The 19,232-nt window shown below is 30.6% G+C and overlaps 1 protein-coding gene across 1 annotated transcript; it reads left to right on the top strand.

Annotated features, from left to right (window-relative positions):
• Nucleotides 1-17,547: 17,547 nt before the first annotated feature.
• Nucleotides 17,548-18,449, top strand: LOC143081001 (uncharacterized). The gene has a single exon (XM_076257233.1). It carries the CDS (start codon nt 17,643-17,645, stop codon nt 18,447-18,449), a length of 807 nt encoding a protein of 268 aa, XP_076113348.1. The 5' UTR covers nt 17,548-17,642.
• Nucleotides 18,450-19,232: the final 783 nt, after the last annotated feature.

Below are 19,232 nucleotides of genomic sequence, written 5' to 3'. Positions count from 1 at the left end.
GTTCTATACTATAGGGCATTTATTCAAAATTGATATATATTTACAATACCACGATATCCTTGTTATGATTTAATAATCAACTTGATTGTTATAAACTTTGCAATTGGTAGATTTTTGTGTCTTTTTGTATAAACTTAAGGTAGGTTTTAGTTTTTTTTACAAACACTTCGAGCTTTTTTGTTTTGTTTTATTATGTCATTTACCTGTTTATTTAAATTCTAACAGTTCAACTGTTTGCGGAAATAAAAGCATATGGAACGTATTTCATGTCAATTGTTTTTTTAAATAAAAACAAGACTTGGAGTGAATTTTTAGTTAATTTTTACTCTAATGATTGATTTTAATCATTGAAAAAATAGTAAATGCAATACTGTTTTGAATTTTAAAGAGGGATTAAATATGGATATCAATATAACCCTCAATAATATTTCATTATCATAATAGATCGCAGAAATTATTCACATCCTAATGCCGAACATTGTCATTCTCTCCGTGTATATTGCTCTTGGTACAATTTGAAACGTCATTGTTTTATTGATGTATGCATTTCACATGAAGGAAGCATCCGATGAAAGATAATTGATACCAATTTTAGCGCTTTTTGATATGATAGCAACTATATACATTGGACCATATTATATTTTTCAGTGTTTCAATCAAATAAATTCGATCAATGATACAATGTAAATTCAAAATTAATAACAAAAGGAGGAATAGATAAAGGCTACAGTAGTAAAATGCTGTGAGATGTTAAAAAAAAAAACAGCAATAGCCTTGAACAAAAAGCCGCCATATAACATAATATACACAGATAAATGAAAAAAAATAATTGTGTTGTAAGATATGAATATAGATACCAGGACTATTTTTGTTTATATACGCCAGACGCGCGTTTCGTCTACAAAAGACTCATCAGTGACGCTCGAATCCAATAAAGTTAAAAAGGCCAAAAAAAGTACGAAGTTAAAGAGCATTGATGACCAAAATTTCTAAAAGTTTTGCCAAATCCAGCTTAGGTAATCTATGCCTGAGGTATTTCAAAAATTCAAAAATTTGTAAACAGTTTATTTATAAATTTAACCATATCAATGATAATTCATGTCATTTTATATGAAAAACGGAAATATTTTTTACGATAATATTATTGTTCATAGAACGAATTAGTGAAAATTTATAGTCATATCAAACACTTATCAAATTTGTTATATAGATGAGATATAGCCTTGAATAAGAAAACATCAAATAACAAAAAAAGCTTACAAATAGTATCAACAGGTCAAATTTCAAAAAGGTACGATTTAGGAGTACTCGCAGTTACTGACAGCAGGTCAAAATCCAAAAACAGTTAATAATCAAAAGGCAGGCATCAGAGACTAAAATCAACTAAAACACATCCCAGCGATTTAATATTTTAACGTCATGGACAGCCAAAGAATATTAATACTAAAAGTCTGCCTAAATTACATATTGAAAGGACAATTCTAACCCCATATACTTTGATCCTCTCCTGAGAAGAACTGGAAACCACTTTGGCAGTTGCATTTTTTCTTTGATATGAATAAAACGAAATATCAAATAGGTTTCGCAGGGACAAAACACAAACAAGATACTAAACCAAGAATAGATATTGAATGCAGAAATGTCCTTAAATCATGCAAAACGTCGTCACGTCTAGCCTTAATATTCTTCACTTCTAAACAAGTTGTGGATAAACATAGCCTATCTAAGGACACTAAGAATCTAATCAAATTTTAATATTCAACCGAGGTTCTGATACATGAAAACTTCAATCATACTTTGGTCACACTATTATGTCTTTATTATGACCATATAGACATACATATTTTTAGGTATTTATACATTCTTGTTTTTTTATAATTTGGATATGATTATTCCTGATGAAGGTAAAAAGAGCTTCCTATTTTACTTAACATTTGAACATGCATGCTGTACCAATTTTGAGAACGTCGTTGGTCTCGATTGAATTGTTTCATATTTTTCATGTCGGGACCTTATAGGTTGCACTTTGTAAATACAGCTGTTTCGCAAACATCTTAAAGTATAGTTAATGTATACATCCACCACAATGTTATAAATAATCCATCACCAGCTATATAACATCATGTGCATTTAACTAAAAACACATTTTCTAAAAACAGTCAATAAAAGTGTCTCTTCATTCTAGTTATTTCATCGTAATCTAAAAACTTATACATGTGATATTTACAAATACTTTAGAAGACTAAATTGCAGTGTTTATTTGTATTGCCTATCTAGAATTTATCAAATCTCAATTTTAACTTCCAATCCTCATTCAGTCTTATTGTCATAGAAAAAAATGTTTTGATTTTCATCTATCAAACTGTTTGCGAGTTTGTTAAAGTCATTCCACAAGACCGTGTTATTGTGTATTGTGTATAATATAAATGTTATTTTGACGTTAGGGTTACAACAATTAAGAAATAGTAAACAAAAATAGTTATATACTTAAACACTAAATAACACAAATTAATAAATACTTATAAGCTGAGAATTGTGCCCCATTAATTCAACATCAAGGGCTTTTGAAAAACTATTGAAACGTCCATATCAAGATACGATGTCCTTTTGTGGTTTGATCGATTTCTTATCATTATATGTTTTTTTGTTATTTAAATTATCACTTCTTTGTGGATATGTTAATGTGTGGTTGTTAATATAGTTTTTCAAACTAAAATAGGGTTTCCATATATTACTGATGCCTCAACTAGTTCTTAACTTTTTCTGTTTCATGATGTCATTAAACTGTTTATTTCAATTCTTTGACTATGGGGATTATAATTGTTCACCTGTATACATATAGAAACAATAACACATGGTCATCTTTTCATATTGCAAGTTTAAAGACGCAAAAAACAACTTCCCGAATACTCTGCTATAAATAAAACTGTTCTCTTTGATTTCGAGGAAAATGAGAAATAGTTAATGAATATAATTTTCATTTTGTTTTTTCAAGTGTTTGGATTTTAGGCAAACAAGATATCATTATATCAACTTTAATACGATTATTTATTTCATTTCTTTGACCATGTCCTTATTTTTGCCAGAAAAAAACAAGCACCTACTTTCAAATTGCACACTGTAAATCAGCGAATATATATTATTTTCCCAAAACAAATCAGTAGACTCATTTATAAAATAAATAGGCTGAGGAAATAACGATCGAAATAGAAAATAAAACAGCTTAATGCCAAACATAGTTTCCGTGTATCTAGTTCTTATCATATATGGAAGAGTCTTTACTGTTTTGTTTGATTTATGCATGATGGCGACAATGCATCTATTTTTCGTATGTCATGGGTTTATGAGTTGTCTTTCAATCTTTCGTTTTAATAAATATGCTTATTTATAAAGGAATATACTGTAGCTGTTCAAACATTTTGTCCGGTCTTTGAAGTATTGAAACGTCTCTTTTTATCCATAATCAGATACATTCTCAATTTGTGTATGTGTTCGCTCTATTGAATGCGAAGGACTAATAAAATGCCGTATGATTCAAAATCAAGATAGTCAAGTATACATCACCGAATACAATATTTGAGCGTGCGGGTTTTGACTTGGTTTTTTAAACTCAATTTTGTGGTTTCCAAGTATCAAAGGAACATGATATATAGTTATTGAATTTGTTCTTTTTCATAATGTCATATTGGTTGTTATTTTAGTTCTTTTATATGAAATAGTTCACCTGTCTGTAAAAAAATTATATAATACGGACATTTTAATAGATCGGGGTTTTGTTCAAGAAGGAAAAAAAATTCCCGGATATTGTGTCACAAACCCAAACGCTTTTTTTAATAAGGAAATAATGGACTATAGTAAATGTCTTTATATTTATTTCCAAAGTGCTTGTAGTGTCAACGCTATTCAGAGATACATGAAAGAATGTGTGCCTCATAAACAACCCATGTCGATATCGATGAAGAAAACTGCATTGTTGCTAGCAATTATCATTTCATTGATGCTCGCTTTACCGTTACCGTTTGTGTAAAGCACTATTCCATACCATAGCACTAATTATGGTATCCTGGGAATGAAATGTGGAAGATTGAAAGAAGGCCATGTTTTTATGAGGACTTGATCCTTCCGGATCACCTGAGATCACCCCTAGTTTTTGGTGGGGTTCGTGTTGTTTATTTTTTTTAGTTGCCTATGTTGTGTTCTGTGTAATATTGTTAGTCTGTTTGTCCTTTTCATTTTTAGCCATGGCGTTGTCAGTTTATTGTCGATTTATGAGTTTGACTGTCCCTCTGGTATCTATCGTCCCTTTTTTATATTCGATTGGAGCTGGAATTGTCGTCTTTTTCATTATAATATCATTAATCATCATTTATGGCAAAATTCTAAAAAAAAGGAGTACCGTAGCTTGAAAGTTAACAAATGTTAAAGAACGGGTGATAAGAAAAAAAAACGAAAAAACATATGAAGAAAACATGCAAGTGTTCTGATATTGGCTTTAACGATTTTAAGATGACACCCATAGCAGACAAACAGCAAAACAATCAAGGACACAAGATACTATGCTAGACACGAGCGAAAAAGCGGGCCAATAAAATTCGTCCTACAGAAAATGAATTAGAATCATCTGCATTTACAAAACGGATAAATCAATCGTCGAATAATCCATAAACTCACAGTGATTGGTTTTTTTTATAATCACTACGGTATTTTTATTTTTCTATATACCAAAGTTGACTGTACTGTTTCTTGAAGGAATTTACAAAGATTTTTGGGAAAAACTGTCATCCTTCCAAAGACCATATATTCATTATCTATAACATAGTAAACCCTATAATTAACGCCTTTTTGGACATCGAGTTTCGCAGTGAGGCAGCAACATTATTGAAACGCGTAATCATACATTCTTGTATTTGTATGAGAAGACATATTAAGTAATATGTAATATGACAATACAATCTGTAATTAATTTGTTACGGATCGCTTTTAGTAAAATCTAATTGCCAACAATGCTTTGAAGGGGAAATTGATTATACAAAACAGACTTTTCAAAATCGATGTTTAATTTAATGCATTGGATTGGTGGTTCGTTTAATTTATTAAGAACCTTCGTTTAACACGTTCAAAGCAAAATCATCAAACATTTAAAAACCATAGATTAAACTTCGCATTGTTCAATTATGCCATACTTTTTTTCGTAAATTGTATCGTCATAAATTAGGCCGTTAGTTTTTCTTTAAAAATGTTTACAGTTTTCATGTCGGCATCTTCTATAGCACACTATACATATGTTAGTTTTTCTCATTGTTGAACGCCGTGTACAGTGACCTGTAATTGATTATTCAATCTCTTGAGGATACATGTAGTTGTGTCATTTCACTTATATCACATCTACTTATGTTATGTGAATGACAAGTTACCATAGAAATATGGAAAATTGTTTTAAGCTTTATTTTAATTAATCAAAATGCGGACGTATGGAAGGCCAATCGTAAATTTACATATCCTCGATGCTATTGTCAGTCGATTTATCGTTAGTATTGATATAATAAAATAAAAGATACCAGGATTGAGCCGAGCTCATCCCAAATCCTATTACGTGTTCCATATTTTCATGTGGTTGAAACGACTTTATCTTTTATGTATATATAAAGGTGTTTGTAATTTTGACTTACTCAAAGAACAAGTTTTTGTATGTAAATCTTCGATATAACTTGACAATAAGTAACCTATACGTATCGAACATATCTTTTAATTGAGATTATTTCATTTGTTTTTCTTCATTTCTTGTATACAATTAACTTGAGATAATTCAAAGTGCATGAGGGTATGGATGGGCTTTACAATTTGAATTGTTTTATACGTGTCATTCCGGGGTCTTTTATAGCTGACTATGCGGTATGGCTTTGTTCATTGTTGAAGGCCATACTATAACCTACAGTTGTAAACTTCTATTTTATTTGGTCTCTGGTAGAGAATTGTCTCATCGGCAATCATACTTCATATTTTTAGTTTTATATTGCATAAGCGTCCTTCCCTTATATCAATTTTCTCCAATGTGAGTTATGGTATATCTACTCTGTGTAAAACACTACCACATTATCTTAGCAATGAAATTGTCTTATAATGAATGTAGGCGTAAGTATATTTGAATTCCTTACCATTCCTTCCTCAGTAATAAGATTTAATCATTCAGCATTAAATCAATTTAATAAATTGAGAGTATCGTCTGCTAAACTAGAGTTAACTTTTCTTTAATTTTGATGGACTTAAGCGTCTTTTGTTAACCTACATTTTTCATAAGCGGGTTTTCCGCTTTTATTTGGTATAAAATTGCATGCTTTTCGTGATTTGTTCATTGCGTGATTGGAACTCTGAAGGAACACAAAAACCCTCCCTATCCCACCCTTTAGAATATTTTTTCTGCTGTTTGTTGTATATTTTCAGATATTGCCAAAAGAAGCGTCATGGATTGGACAGAATTTTTACTGAATACATACTTTTACTGAAGGGCTGAATTTATCACAGTTGGCGTCTGGTAGCCCAGTTGCCATTTGGAGAAAACATATGATGGTTGCCCTTCAATGTTTTTATCTTGGACATTAATGAGAAATTGTCGATGAATGCAAATTCGTTGGCCGGTTGATACATAGTTGAACTGTCCTAATAAATCCGTGACAAAAAAATTGCCAAAATTCAAACTTACTATTTGTTGTTTTTTATTATGATCATATATTAGTTTGTCTTACAATTTGTTCACATTTGTATAACGAAGGTAATCTGGAGTCGTTGGAAATATTACGAGGGATTTCAACGAATTTGGGTTATCTTTTATCTGGTATATCGTATTCCTAAATTGACTTCTGTTGGTATCTTTCGAATATCTAATAATAAAAGTTATAAAAAATTGTACGTGGACAAGAAATGAAATCTTGAATTTAAAAAGCAATTTGATATTAACCTGGTGATATTATTGTGTGTTTCATTTGTGTTAACCACCGATATCATTTGAAGTGTATTATGATAATTCTGTAGATGTCCTTTGATTTTTAGTGTCTCATTGAAGTGTACCCCATCTTAATTTATTAATAGAATAAAGTATAATTACTTCTATGTTTGCCATGTTTTTGTGTATGTGTGGTTTCATATAACTGATCATTTAAATATTTGATAATAATGGTTTAACTTCGTGTCGAAATGATAATAACGGATATGGATATTTTAATATGAATTCTATTAAGAAAGGAAACTACATCCTGGATATTGTTTTACGAAAAACAAACTTAAACTAAATCATTAAACCGTTAATACATTATACGTCTTCATTTGTTATTACAAGTGTTTTGAATATCAGGAAAAAGGGATTAAAATGAATAATAACACTATTCCGAATAATATAACTTTGTCGGAATGGAACATGGAAATTACAAACATCCTATTGCCAAACATTGTCATGCTTTCCGTTTATCTTGCTCTTGGTACCTGTGGAAATTTCTTTGTGTTGATGGTTTATGCATTTCAGATGAAGAAGCAATCAGATGAGAGATATTTCATACCAATTTTAGCTTTCTTTGTTATGATAGCAACAATATATCTTGGAGTTCATTATATATTTCAGTGTTTCAATCAAACGACATTTTCAAACAACATTCTATGCAAAACACTTGTGTTTTTTGTTGGAAATACAACTTATACGTCAGTTTTAATATTATCCTTGATTGCAATTCAGAGATACATGAAAGTATGCAAGCCTTTGAAACCATCCATGTCGATTCCGATGAAAAGAACTGCATTGTTTCTGGCAATTATCTTATCATTGCTTTTTGCTTTAATTTTACCATTTGTATATGGTACAATTCCATACCACAGCATTAAGCATGGAATCGTGGGAAAGAGATGTGGAAGATTGAAAGATGGAAACGCATTTATCAGTACTTTATATTCCGTAGGTACTGGGACGCTGGTCTTTGTCGCAGTAGCATTACTTGTTATCCTTTATTGCAGAATTATGAAAAAGGTGTTTCGTAGCTTAAAAATATACAAAAATGACAGAAGTGGCGATAAAACAGATATCGAAATAAATGAAGAAGACGCAAATTGTCGTGATATTGGTTGTAGTGACATTGAGATGTCAGAAACTAAGCCAGACTCCTCAGTAGGGCAACAGGACATTAAAAGTCGTCCGGAATCTGCTGTATCCAGAAATCGAAGAATCATTAATCGTCGAATAACCAATAAACTCACGTTTATGTTGTTTACTATCACTACCGTATTTATACTTAGTTACATACCAAAGGTGATAGTCCTGTGTCTTGAGGGAATCCACAAAGATTTTTGGGAAAATCTCTCCAACTCGCAAAGACCTGCTGTGACGTTCCTATACCATATCTTCATTATCAATAATATAGTGAACCCAATAGTTTACGCTTTTATGGACATCGAGTTTCGCGGTAATGCAGCCATTCTGTTGAAACGCATGTTCATTAAAACTTGTTTTTGCATTGAAAGAATTCAATCGAATGTGTAATATATGAAAAAACTAAAATAAATTTAATTTGTTATGGATTGATTTTTCCCAATCTAACCGTCCGCAACAAATTGTGGGAACAGGGTATCTATCAAGCGGACTGAACAAGGTGTTTTTTTTTAATTCATGGACCCAAATTCATAGTTTGTTTGATTCATTTAGTTGTTTAATTCAAAGTACAATCATATAGTTCAAAATCATGTATAAAACGTCTGATCGTTTTATGTTTGCACAATAAAGTACAGTCGTGAACTTTGATTGTTTGCTTATCACATAAATGTGAAAAATTGACATACTCGGAAGACTTATTAACCAAAATGCGAGCGAATGGAGGACCAAAAGTAAAATCATGCATATCATCGATGCTTTTTTCAAACGGTTTATCCATTTATATTATGAAAATAAAGTAAGGTCGAGTTAACAGTTTTAAAGTTCTTCCCTGAATCATATTTGAAGATCCTAACCAAACATTCGAACAGATTTGTATTTATAATATATGTTTAGGTCATTGGAATGAATAAAGCTTCGATTTGGAAAACAAATACTATATTAAGTTTCTGTTCAATGTATTTCAACGAAAAGATTCTACAGTAATATATATATATAGAGAGGGAGATATCTGTGACATGATATCATACTTAATAAGGGTTATAAAGCCTTTCCAACCGTGACTGCTATCCATGACATGATAACATACAGATTAGGGGTTTAATTAAGCCTTTTCAAATGTGCCTGATATTGGAATAATCACGGATGGCTGATACGGCACAATTGTAATTGATTGAAATACACAAACAATTTACTTCTTTTATCTGTTAAGTATAAAATAAAAGATCAGGATGTAATACAATCCTATAGAGAAACATTTCTGCTCAACAAATGGACTTCTTCAGTTGCAACGATTTTATTGAATTTTATTGAATTGCACACAATAGGTGTTTATATGAAAAATAATCTGGTAAATTCAAATTTTAATAATTTCTGTTCCTTGTGAAATTTGAATAGAAATGAGTAAAAGTGAAGAAAACTTTATAAAAAGGAAGATGTGGTATGATTGCCAATGAGACAACTCTCCACAAGTGACCAAAATACCACAGAAATTATCAATTATAGGTCACCGTAGGTCTTCAACAATGAGCAAAGCCCATACCGCATAGTCAGCTATGAAAGGCCCCGAAATTACAATGTAAAACAACTCAAATGAGAGAACTAACGGCCTTATTTAAATGAAAACAAATGAACAAAAAATAAATATGTACTGGAAACAAAGGACAACCACTGAATTACAGGCACCTGACATGGGACAGGCACATACATACATAGTGTGGCGGGGTTAAACATGTTAGCGGGATCCCATGCAACCCCTTGTTTTGCTTGTTGGCTTCTATCAAGGACACATGTCTAAGGCAAAAAGTAAAGTACCTATATCAGAATCACTACTCAAAATAGAGCAAGAATTATACAAGACAAAATGTGTACAACAGAAATGTAAATAATAATAGAACATTCAAAACTTGAAACACTAAAAATCCTAGGTGAAAACCGGTTCTCATGGAATGAAAGTACCGTCTGTAGTTTATCTAATTTGTTATTGACCAACATTTCATAAAATTATTCTTCCTTAGCTATATAATTGATAAAACAAGAACAAAAGTATCTATAGAAGGATGAGATATATACTCCATATGCAGGTGCTGCTGGAATGTTGCTAATTTGGAATGGAAAGTTCACAATTGAAAGCTGAAATCATCTCTTTTGTCGTTAAGTTTTGTTTTCAACCGACTCTTATTGTCAATTTCTAGATGATAGTCAAGATATGAGGCCGAATTAACTCTATCTGTAGTATCCTTTATCTCTAGTTCGATGGGATAGATGCGTTCAACATAATCACCAAATTGTGAATTATTTAGTGAAAGAACATCATCTATATATCGGAAAGTAGAGTTAAAGGATATAAAATACGCTTACAAATTATATAATAAAAAACAAGGATGTAACACAATCCTTTAGAGAATCAGTTCTGCACAACAAATGGACTTCTTCAGTTTCAACAATTTTATTAAATCAAACACAATAGGTGTTCATATGAAGAATTATCTCGTTTATTCATATTTTTAATATTGTTTGTTCCTTGTGAAATTAAAATAGGAATGAATAAAAGTGAAAACAATATGGTCTTGTTTTGCTAGATGGCTTCCATCAAGTGCACCTGTCTAAGAAAAAACGTAAGGTACCCATATTAGAATCAGTATTCAAAGTACAGCTAGGAGTATAGACAAAATGTGTACAACAGAAATGTAAAATATAATAGAACATTCAAAACTTCAAACACATCACAACACAAACAAACTGGAACTTCCACACAAATCCAAAGTGAAAATCGGTTCTCTAGAAATTAAAGTACCGCCTTTAATCTATCTAATATTTTATTGACCAATATTTCATAATAACATTCTGCCTCAGCAACAGAATTATCAAAACAAGAAAAAAAGTATTTATAGGAAAAGGATGGGATTTCCCATTCTAAAGGTGGAATGGCAGTTTAATGGAGCTATAAACCTCATCGTATATTTTCAAAACTTCTTCAAAACCTACAATAGAGAAAACAAACCGTTTTCGCCAACAGACATTTGGCAAATCATAGATTATATATTAACTTATCGAAAGCAGGGGACATTTTCACTTGAAGGTATTGGAATCATAATAAATATAATATAATTATCTGTTGATTCAGAAGTTGTAGTGGAAATAAGAAATCTCATCAATTTAGACCAAATTGCATCTTGACTTCGAAAACATGAGTTCAAATATAATATCCGGTACCTGTTTTAAAAACGTGAATGAGTTTGTTTGACTTGAATATATGCTCGAATATATTTGAATGCTTAAACTTGAAATAACAAAGTCTAGTACGTTCATATCGACAACTTCTACCGAAGTATTTGAATATTTGTCTAAAAAAAAAGACTGAACTTCTTTGTATTGTATTGTACTAATCTACAAGAAAACTTATAAATTTCATTCTATACCTGCACCCACTCAATAGTTATGAATACAGCTACTGTACACATATTTCAGTTCTTCTGATTTGTGTTCTTACAAGCATTAAGAGACTCGTTTTCAAATATCAACATTGTCCGGACAAATGATAATACTTTACTTAAGTGCCTAGTAACCAACCAGACTAAGGTTGTACCCATTTGTAATTTGTAATCCAATTAGACACCTATCAGCTAAAGATCAAAGCACAAGAATGTTAACAAACACATGTCACCGTACGGCATTATACAACGACCAACCAATACACACGAACATATTTATTTTTATTTTCTATTTCTGATTTATTTTAGGGTAAACTGGAGATAATTCAATTTGTATAATAGCAAATCACCCGTTAAAATTCATTTTACGTCAGATACTCACTAATAATGTCACTTGTAGTGCAAACACTGCCAACCCTTTCGATGTATAGTAGTGCCCTCTGGGTTTGTTTTTTTTTTGCGTTGATCAACCTTAATGTTTCTGTATCATGGTTATTCTTATTTTACCATAAAGTTGTCTGTTTTCTTTTACCTATCATTTTGGTAAATTGATTGTTCTCTTTTTATCTTAAATTAACCGACAATACAAATATTAATGGTGCTTATCTAGACGTCATTAATATAGCGAAATAACAATTTCAATTGTACAAAATCCTTTGACGTCGTTGATGAGCGGTTTTGATTTGTATCAAGATGTTCCTGTATCTACTTTGTCATACCATATTATCTTGCCAAACATCGAGATTTTCCAATTCAATCAAAACTATAACTAGTGTGGTTAGTATTCCGTTTTCAGGGATAGAACTTCCGCAAAATTATTCAAGCAATTTATTTTATCTCTGGTGATATTATTGTTTGATGCTTTTGTTATTATATATCTTTTCAAGTGTTTCATTGTAATGTAGCACCCTTCTTCTACGTTTGGTAATGTTAGAGCACTTACAGAAGTAAAAACAACTCTTTACTGCACCATAAGCGCTTTTCTAGATTAACACTCAGAGCCAGATATTTGAAAGCCAATGATGTATAAGTACCAGAACACTTGAATAGCTATATTGACGGCTATATACATTATATTGTTCTAAAAGCACGGAAATCACTATGTGATCCGTTTCAACTCGTCGAACCTTTAAACATTGGCTAAAAGATCAATATTGTCATCAACAAATTATAACATAACAAAATTTGTATTATTTTCGAACATTCCTTTTATAAATACACATCCACGTTTATTTTCTAAATAGAGATTGCTTTATCCATATATGAAATGGTAAATAAAATACCAACAATTAATTCCAATGTATAAAATTGTAAATGGACTAACACCTGATTACTTAGCAATGCTAAATATTGATGATGTGCAACACCACAACTTACGATCTGTCTCTAATAATGATCTTTTTGTTCCAAGACCAAATACAATTTTTTATAAAAAATCTTTTCATTATTCTGCAACCAAAGTATGGAATAATTTACCACTCGAAATTAAAAATAAATGTCGTAATGTGCAATTATTCAAGAAATATTGTTATAATCATTTTCTTGAAAATTATATGCAAGTCAAATAAATTGTTTTCCTTTAACCAAACTATATCAAATATTGCCATTTATTACCATTTGTATATTTGAATAATTGAATTGTGTATATACTAGTAGGATTAAATATGGTGCATTTGCAGTCTTTTTGTACATCTCTTAAATTATCTTGGGTAAAGAGATTTTTATTAAATTCAGAGGGTACTTGGCAGAATTTATTACTAGCAGAACTAAAACAGTTAGGTGGTGACAGAGTCTTTACATTACAAAACGATAAGATTAAAGAAATTTCTAATTGCTTAAAAACTCCATTTCGGAAATACATATTTGCATGTCTACACATGGCAAAGCCTTATATAAAGTTATGTGTTCCAGAATTTTTTTCATTGGATATTTTAAACTTTATACCAATATCTGAATACCCTGTTTATATGAAATGGATTTTATATGGTATAAAGTTTATAAGGGACATTGTAGATAGTCAAAGTAAATCACTATTAACATTCGAACAAGTAAGACAAAAACTTAATTTGGAAAAAAAATTGAAATAATATAGTTTATTATCTAACATTCAAAATATATCCAAAAATACATCAAAGATTATTGTGATTTAGACTTATAAAATTTTGTTCCTTTTGGTGCATTTTCTTAAAGGATCTTGGAAAATAAAAAGTTAAAATTTGTATACAGAGATCTTGTAGATAAAATATGCAAACTCCCATATGAGAAATTTTTGAAATGGGAGGATGTAACAAATTCTGAAATCTCAGAATGGTCTTAAGTATTTTTCTCTTTTGAAAAGGTGTTGTAGGGGTACATATTTAAAGAATTTTTAATATAAAATAAAACATAGAATTATACCTACTAATACATTTTTATATAGAATTAAGCAAAAGGAAACAAGTCTATGTACCTTCAGTAATAAGGAATTTATTTAATGTTACATACAATTTTTGGTTGTCATTTTTACAGAAAATTAAATTATTTGATGAGCAATTCAGCATCAGTAAGACGGAAATTTTATTGGGATTTATAACCAAGAGTTTGTTTATAAATTTGTTAATTATAATAGCTAAAAACTACATATTCAGATGTAAGTTAAGAAATATAGCTCCTAGTGTTATAGGACTTAAATCAAGATTAAAACGATACCAATCTAATGAATTTCATATTGCAAACAAAAATAATAGAGCACCATCTTATGGAAGATTCTGGTCCAAACTACATACAATTTTTTCATGATATCTTTTATACTTTAAATTATACTATAGTGAGCAGTGGTATTTTGATTTTTACTTTATATATAGACATGCATGCATACTTATGGTAAGATTGCAGTGACTGTGTGAGAGAAAGTGTGAGTGTGAGCAGCTATATTTATTTTTTTTCTTTAATAACTATATTCTTGTATTATGAATATAAATTTAAAAAACAAAATGGATAGTCTTATATATAACTTTCAATGTTTACCCCAAAACCATAGTCAGATGGTGATTGAAGGGGTATTGTAAAATCCTGACTATTGAAAAACAATTAAAAGATAAGCAAAAAAAGTTCATGGTCTTTCGTTATTCTCCTGGTTTCACATCTTGCATGCATATGACATTTTTTACTTTACATTTTAAATATTATTGTAGGACAAACAATTACCCGCATTTGAGCTCATTCTTTTCTTTTGGTCTCCGATTGATTTTTACCTCATTCGAAATCATACAACATCCTTTTTTTGTTAACTTATTCTAAATGATATAAGGAATATGATAGCATCTGAAGGATTTTTATCAACCAAAGTTCAAATGAAGTGGATTAGGCCGTCATAGATAACCGTATGGCCTTCAACAATGAGGAAAAAAGCATACCTTATAGTCGGCTAAGAAAGTCATTGACCTTAAAAAAATATGAAACAATTCAATTGAGAAAACTAACAACTCAATTTTAAATAACTACAGAAATAAGAAAAAACTGTAATAATTAAAAATATTTTCGGCGATTTTCATTGTAGAAAACCCAATATTCACTAATATTCATAGAAAATTGTAATGTCACTTTGTTTCTTTTTTAGTGTGTAGATATTTTCATTCGCTCTATTGAATACAAAGGAGTCGATCAAATTCATAAGTTTTTACATAGTACCAACTTGTAGCATGTTAATCTATTGTAATACAAATTCATAATATCTAATAAAATTTGTAGATTTAGCTAACATAACTTTTAAATAATTATGGATTCCAATGAGGACTACGCCAGAGCATGGGCTAGTAGAAGTTGAACTGGACAATTTGTCAAAATGGGTCAAAACAATCAGGTTTCTGATAAAACGTCGCATTCATAAGTTGAACAAATGTGTGAATGATCGACCAAAGTCCGTTTTCAGAGTCAAAGAGGTTGTGACATGTCTTTCATCTCTTCATGATAATTATGTTGTTGTTCTTGCGGAAAAAGCTTCAAATAATATTGTCTTTGTATGTTAATCGTATTACTACAATTGTCTTGTAAAAGTATCAGGAATAAATGAGCATTCGAGTAATCTTACATACAAAAATATATCATTTGACAAGGATGAGATTTTGGCGAATCATAAGTCCTTCATGGCTTCAATGAACATTGTATTGAACCACAAATCGGAGGACTTACCTTGTTTATATTGGATACCTACGCTTCACAAAATTCTTTACAAACAACAGTACATTGCCGGCTCATCTGCATGTTCCACTAAAGAATTGTCCATTAGATTGACTAAAATTCTGTCCGCAGTGAAAGAGGGTCTTCAGAAATACTGTAAAACCGTTTACCCGCGTAGTGGTATTGACCATTCGATTCTTAAAAATTCTAAAGAACTTCTGGATATTTTCAAATCTCGGTCTTTTCCTGAAATTAGTTCTAACAGAACTTTTGATCTTTCAACCCTGTTTACCACCATTCCACATGTGAAATTTTAATTTTGATAATACTTTGAACGAAAAAAATTGACGTTTAAATTCTGACGCCAAACACGCGACTCTTAGCAATGGATGTGGTTGATAGACTTGATAGATGCTTTTTGTGATTCTTTGGATATTTGTCTGTTTTTTGTTTTAAATTGAGATTATGACACAATGATGACTGCTGTGCCCCTATTTTGACAATTTTACCTATTATGTCGGTTTTGTTAACGCATCGTTGTAAATATAATGGAATTTGATGCGACTGTCATACAAGTGAGAGGTTTAGCGCTATAAAACTAGTTTCAATCCACCATTTTCCTCATTTGAAAACTTTTGTAAAAAGTCAGGAATATGACAGTTGATATCCATTCGTTTGATGTATTTTATCATTTGATTTTGCCATTTGATTAGGGATTAGTATTTTTGTGATTTTACTTTTAAGATTTTAGCTTCGCTGAGTTGATATCTAATTGAAATAAACCCCAATTTTTTTATTATTCGCAGTAAAAGGTATTACCACTTTCTTTGTCCGGGGTGTTGTGCTTGTGTTCGTTATATTGTAGTCGAGTGAGTCATCCAAATTCAGCCGTATGATGCGCTATTTTCCAAGTAATAGTCTCAATACAATGTTGTGTGATTTTGGTGTAGTTTTTGTTAACCTCAATACAGAATTTTCATTATGCAAGTGTATCAATTAGTTATCAACTTGTTTAGTTTTAAAACTTTCATTTCACTGTTGTTTATTCAAATTCATTGATTATAATTGTTCATCTGTTTGTACAAATGATAATAAAATAAGGACATTTTTAGTTTGCATTTTTTTTTTATGGAATGAAAAAACTTCCCCATATCATGTTTCTAACTTTGATTCATTACCATGATATTCAATTCCAAACCGACGATTACAATATGTGGTGGGTTTTGCGTTGGTCTCTAATCAAGTGAAAGATCTTTTCTATCTTTTTATTTCTTCTAAATTGGAGGTAGGTTTGAATATTATATTAGTATATTACAGGCATGTACGCCTTTTCTGTTTCATTTTTTAATTACGTGATTTTTTTCAAATTTTAACAGTTCTACTATTTGCGGAAATAATGACATATGGCAATATTTTCATGTTAATGTTTTTTAAACAAAGGCAAGACTTCCCGGAGTAAGGTTTTAGTACAAAATTAACTTTAACCTTTGGGTTTTGCCGTTGAGGAAATAGTCAATACATTTCTGTTTTTGGATATCAAACAAGAGTGATTAGATATGGATATCAATAGTATGCTCAATAATATTACATTATCAGAATGGAACGAATACATAACTAACAACCTAATGCCGAACATTGTCATTCTCGCCGTTCATATTGCTCTTGGTACAATAGGAAACGTCCTTGTTATAATGGTTTATACATTTCAAATGAGGGGAGCATCAGAAGAAAGATATTTTATACCAATTTTAGCTTTCTTTGATATGATAGCAGTTATTTACGTCGGAGGATATTATATTTTTCAGAGTTGCAATCAGACGATATTTTCAAACAACATTTTATGCAAGACACTCGTGTTTTTTGCAGGAAATACTACATATAACTCGGTCTTTATACTGTTCATCATTGCAATTCAAAGATATATGAAAGTATGTAGGCCACGGAAACAACCCATGTCGATTTCTGTGAAAAGAATTGCATTGTTTCTGGCACTTTTAATGTCCTTGATTTGCGCTTTACCGTTACCATTTGTATTTGGAACCGTTCCTTTCCACAACATTGACTTTGGAATCTACGGAATGAGATGTGGAAGGTTGAAAGATGGGCATCCTTTGGTCAGGACTGTATACTCAGTTGTAGCTGGTTTGTTCGTATTTGTAATAGTAACATCTCTTATTGTTATTTACGGTAGAATTATAGGCACAGTGTTTCGTCGATTACAAGTTAATAAAAAAGATTTACGAAGTAATGAAAAAAGAAGCGAAACGACTGATAGGGGAGAAAACAATCCGGTCGTTGATGGTTTTAAGGGTATAGAAATGGTAAACATAACAGACAAAACAATAAAACATTCAACAGCACTACAAACTAAAACAAATCTTACACGACATAATATCGAATCAGCTGCAACAAAACAAAGAAGAACAACAAATCGTCGATTGACCTATAAACTTACGGTAATGTTCTTGATCATAACTACAGTATTTTTACTTAGTTATATTCCGAAAGTGGTATTATTATTCCTTGAAGGAATCAATGATTTTTGGGAAACACTATCAGCTTCACAAAGACCTGGTGTGACGTTCCTATACCATATCTTCATTCTTCATAATATAGTAAACCCTATAGTTTACGCTTTTTTTGACATCGAGTTTCGCCAAGATGCAGCTTTAGTATTTAAGCGTTTGTTCATAAAGCCGTGTATTTGCTCTAGCGAGATTCAACTGTGATATCAAATGTGTCATTTATGTAAATGAAAATTTAATCATTCATTCACGATTAAAGTACAATATCAATGATAAAAAGTAAAGGTTTCAGTGACATAAAAAAAAACTGCAGTATTGAGCCGTTGTTGTTTACTTATCTAAACCAACATTCAGGTTAGCATAAATATCATGAAATAGAAAGTAAGCAGTGTTCAACAAAGCTCTTCCAAAAACATATTACATAGATATAAGAAGATGTTTTTGAGTGCCAATGAGACAACTCTAAATCCAAGTCACAATTTGTAAAATTAAATATCATAAGTCAAAGTACGGTATTCAACACTGAACCTTGTTTAGCACAGAACAGCAAGCTATAATGGGTCCCACAAATGACTAGAGTAAACCATTCAAACAGAAAAACCAACAGGTATAATCTATATAAACTACATAGAAAGACACACTATAAAATGTAAATTGAAATGCAAGGTTTAATTCAATTAATGTTCATGCATGTTCATAATAACACTGTCTGGGTATATACGTACGTAAAGGATTTTATAGTCAATTTTCCGGTATTTTACAAATGATTTTTTCAAAATTCTTTCGAATGTAATGAAAAGTATAACTTCTATAGAAAATCATTAATGCATGCAGTACTTTCATTATTCATCTTATTTATATCTACAATAAGTCATCTTGATTAATTGCGATTACATAACTTAAGCAGACACTTAAAACATAAGTATTTTTTTACTCAAATTACTTTACCTATCATTGAAGAAAGTGCAGTAGTGTTGATTGGTAAAC

The sequence above is a fragment of the Mytilus galloprovincialis genome, chromosome 6 (assembly GCF_965363235.1).
Source record: "Mytilus galloprovincialis chromosome 6, xbMytGall1.hap1.1, whole genome shotgun sequence".
Classification (NCBI taxonomy): Eukaryota; Metazoa; Mollusca; class Bivalvia; order Mytilida; family Mytilidae; genus Mytilus; species Mytilus galloprovincialis.
This window is presented reverse-complemented; position numbering and strand designations above follow the sequence as displayed.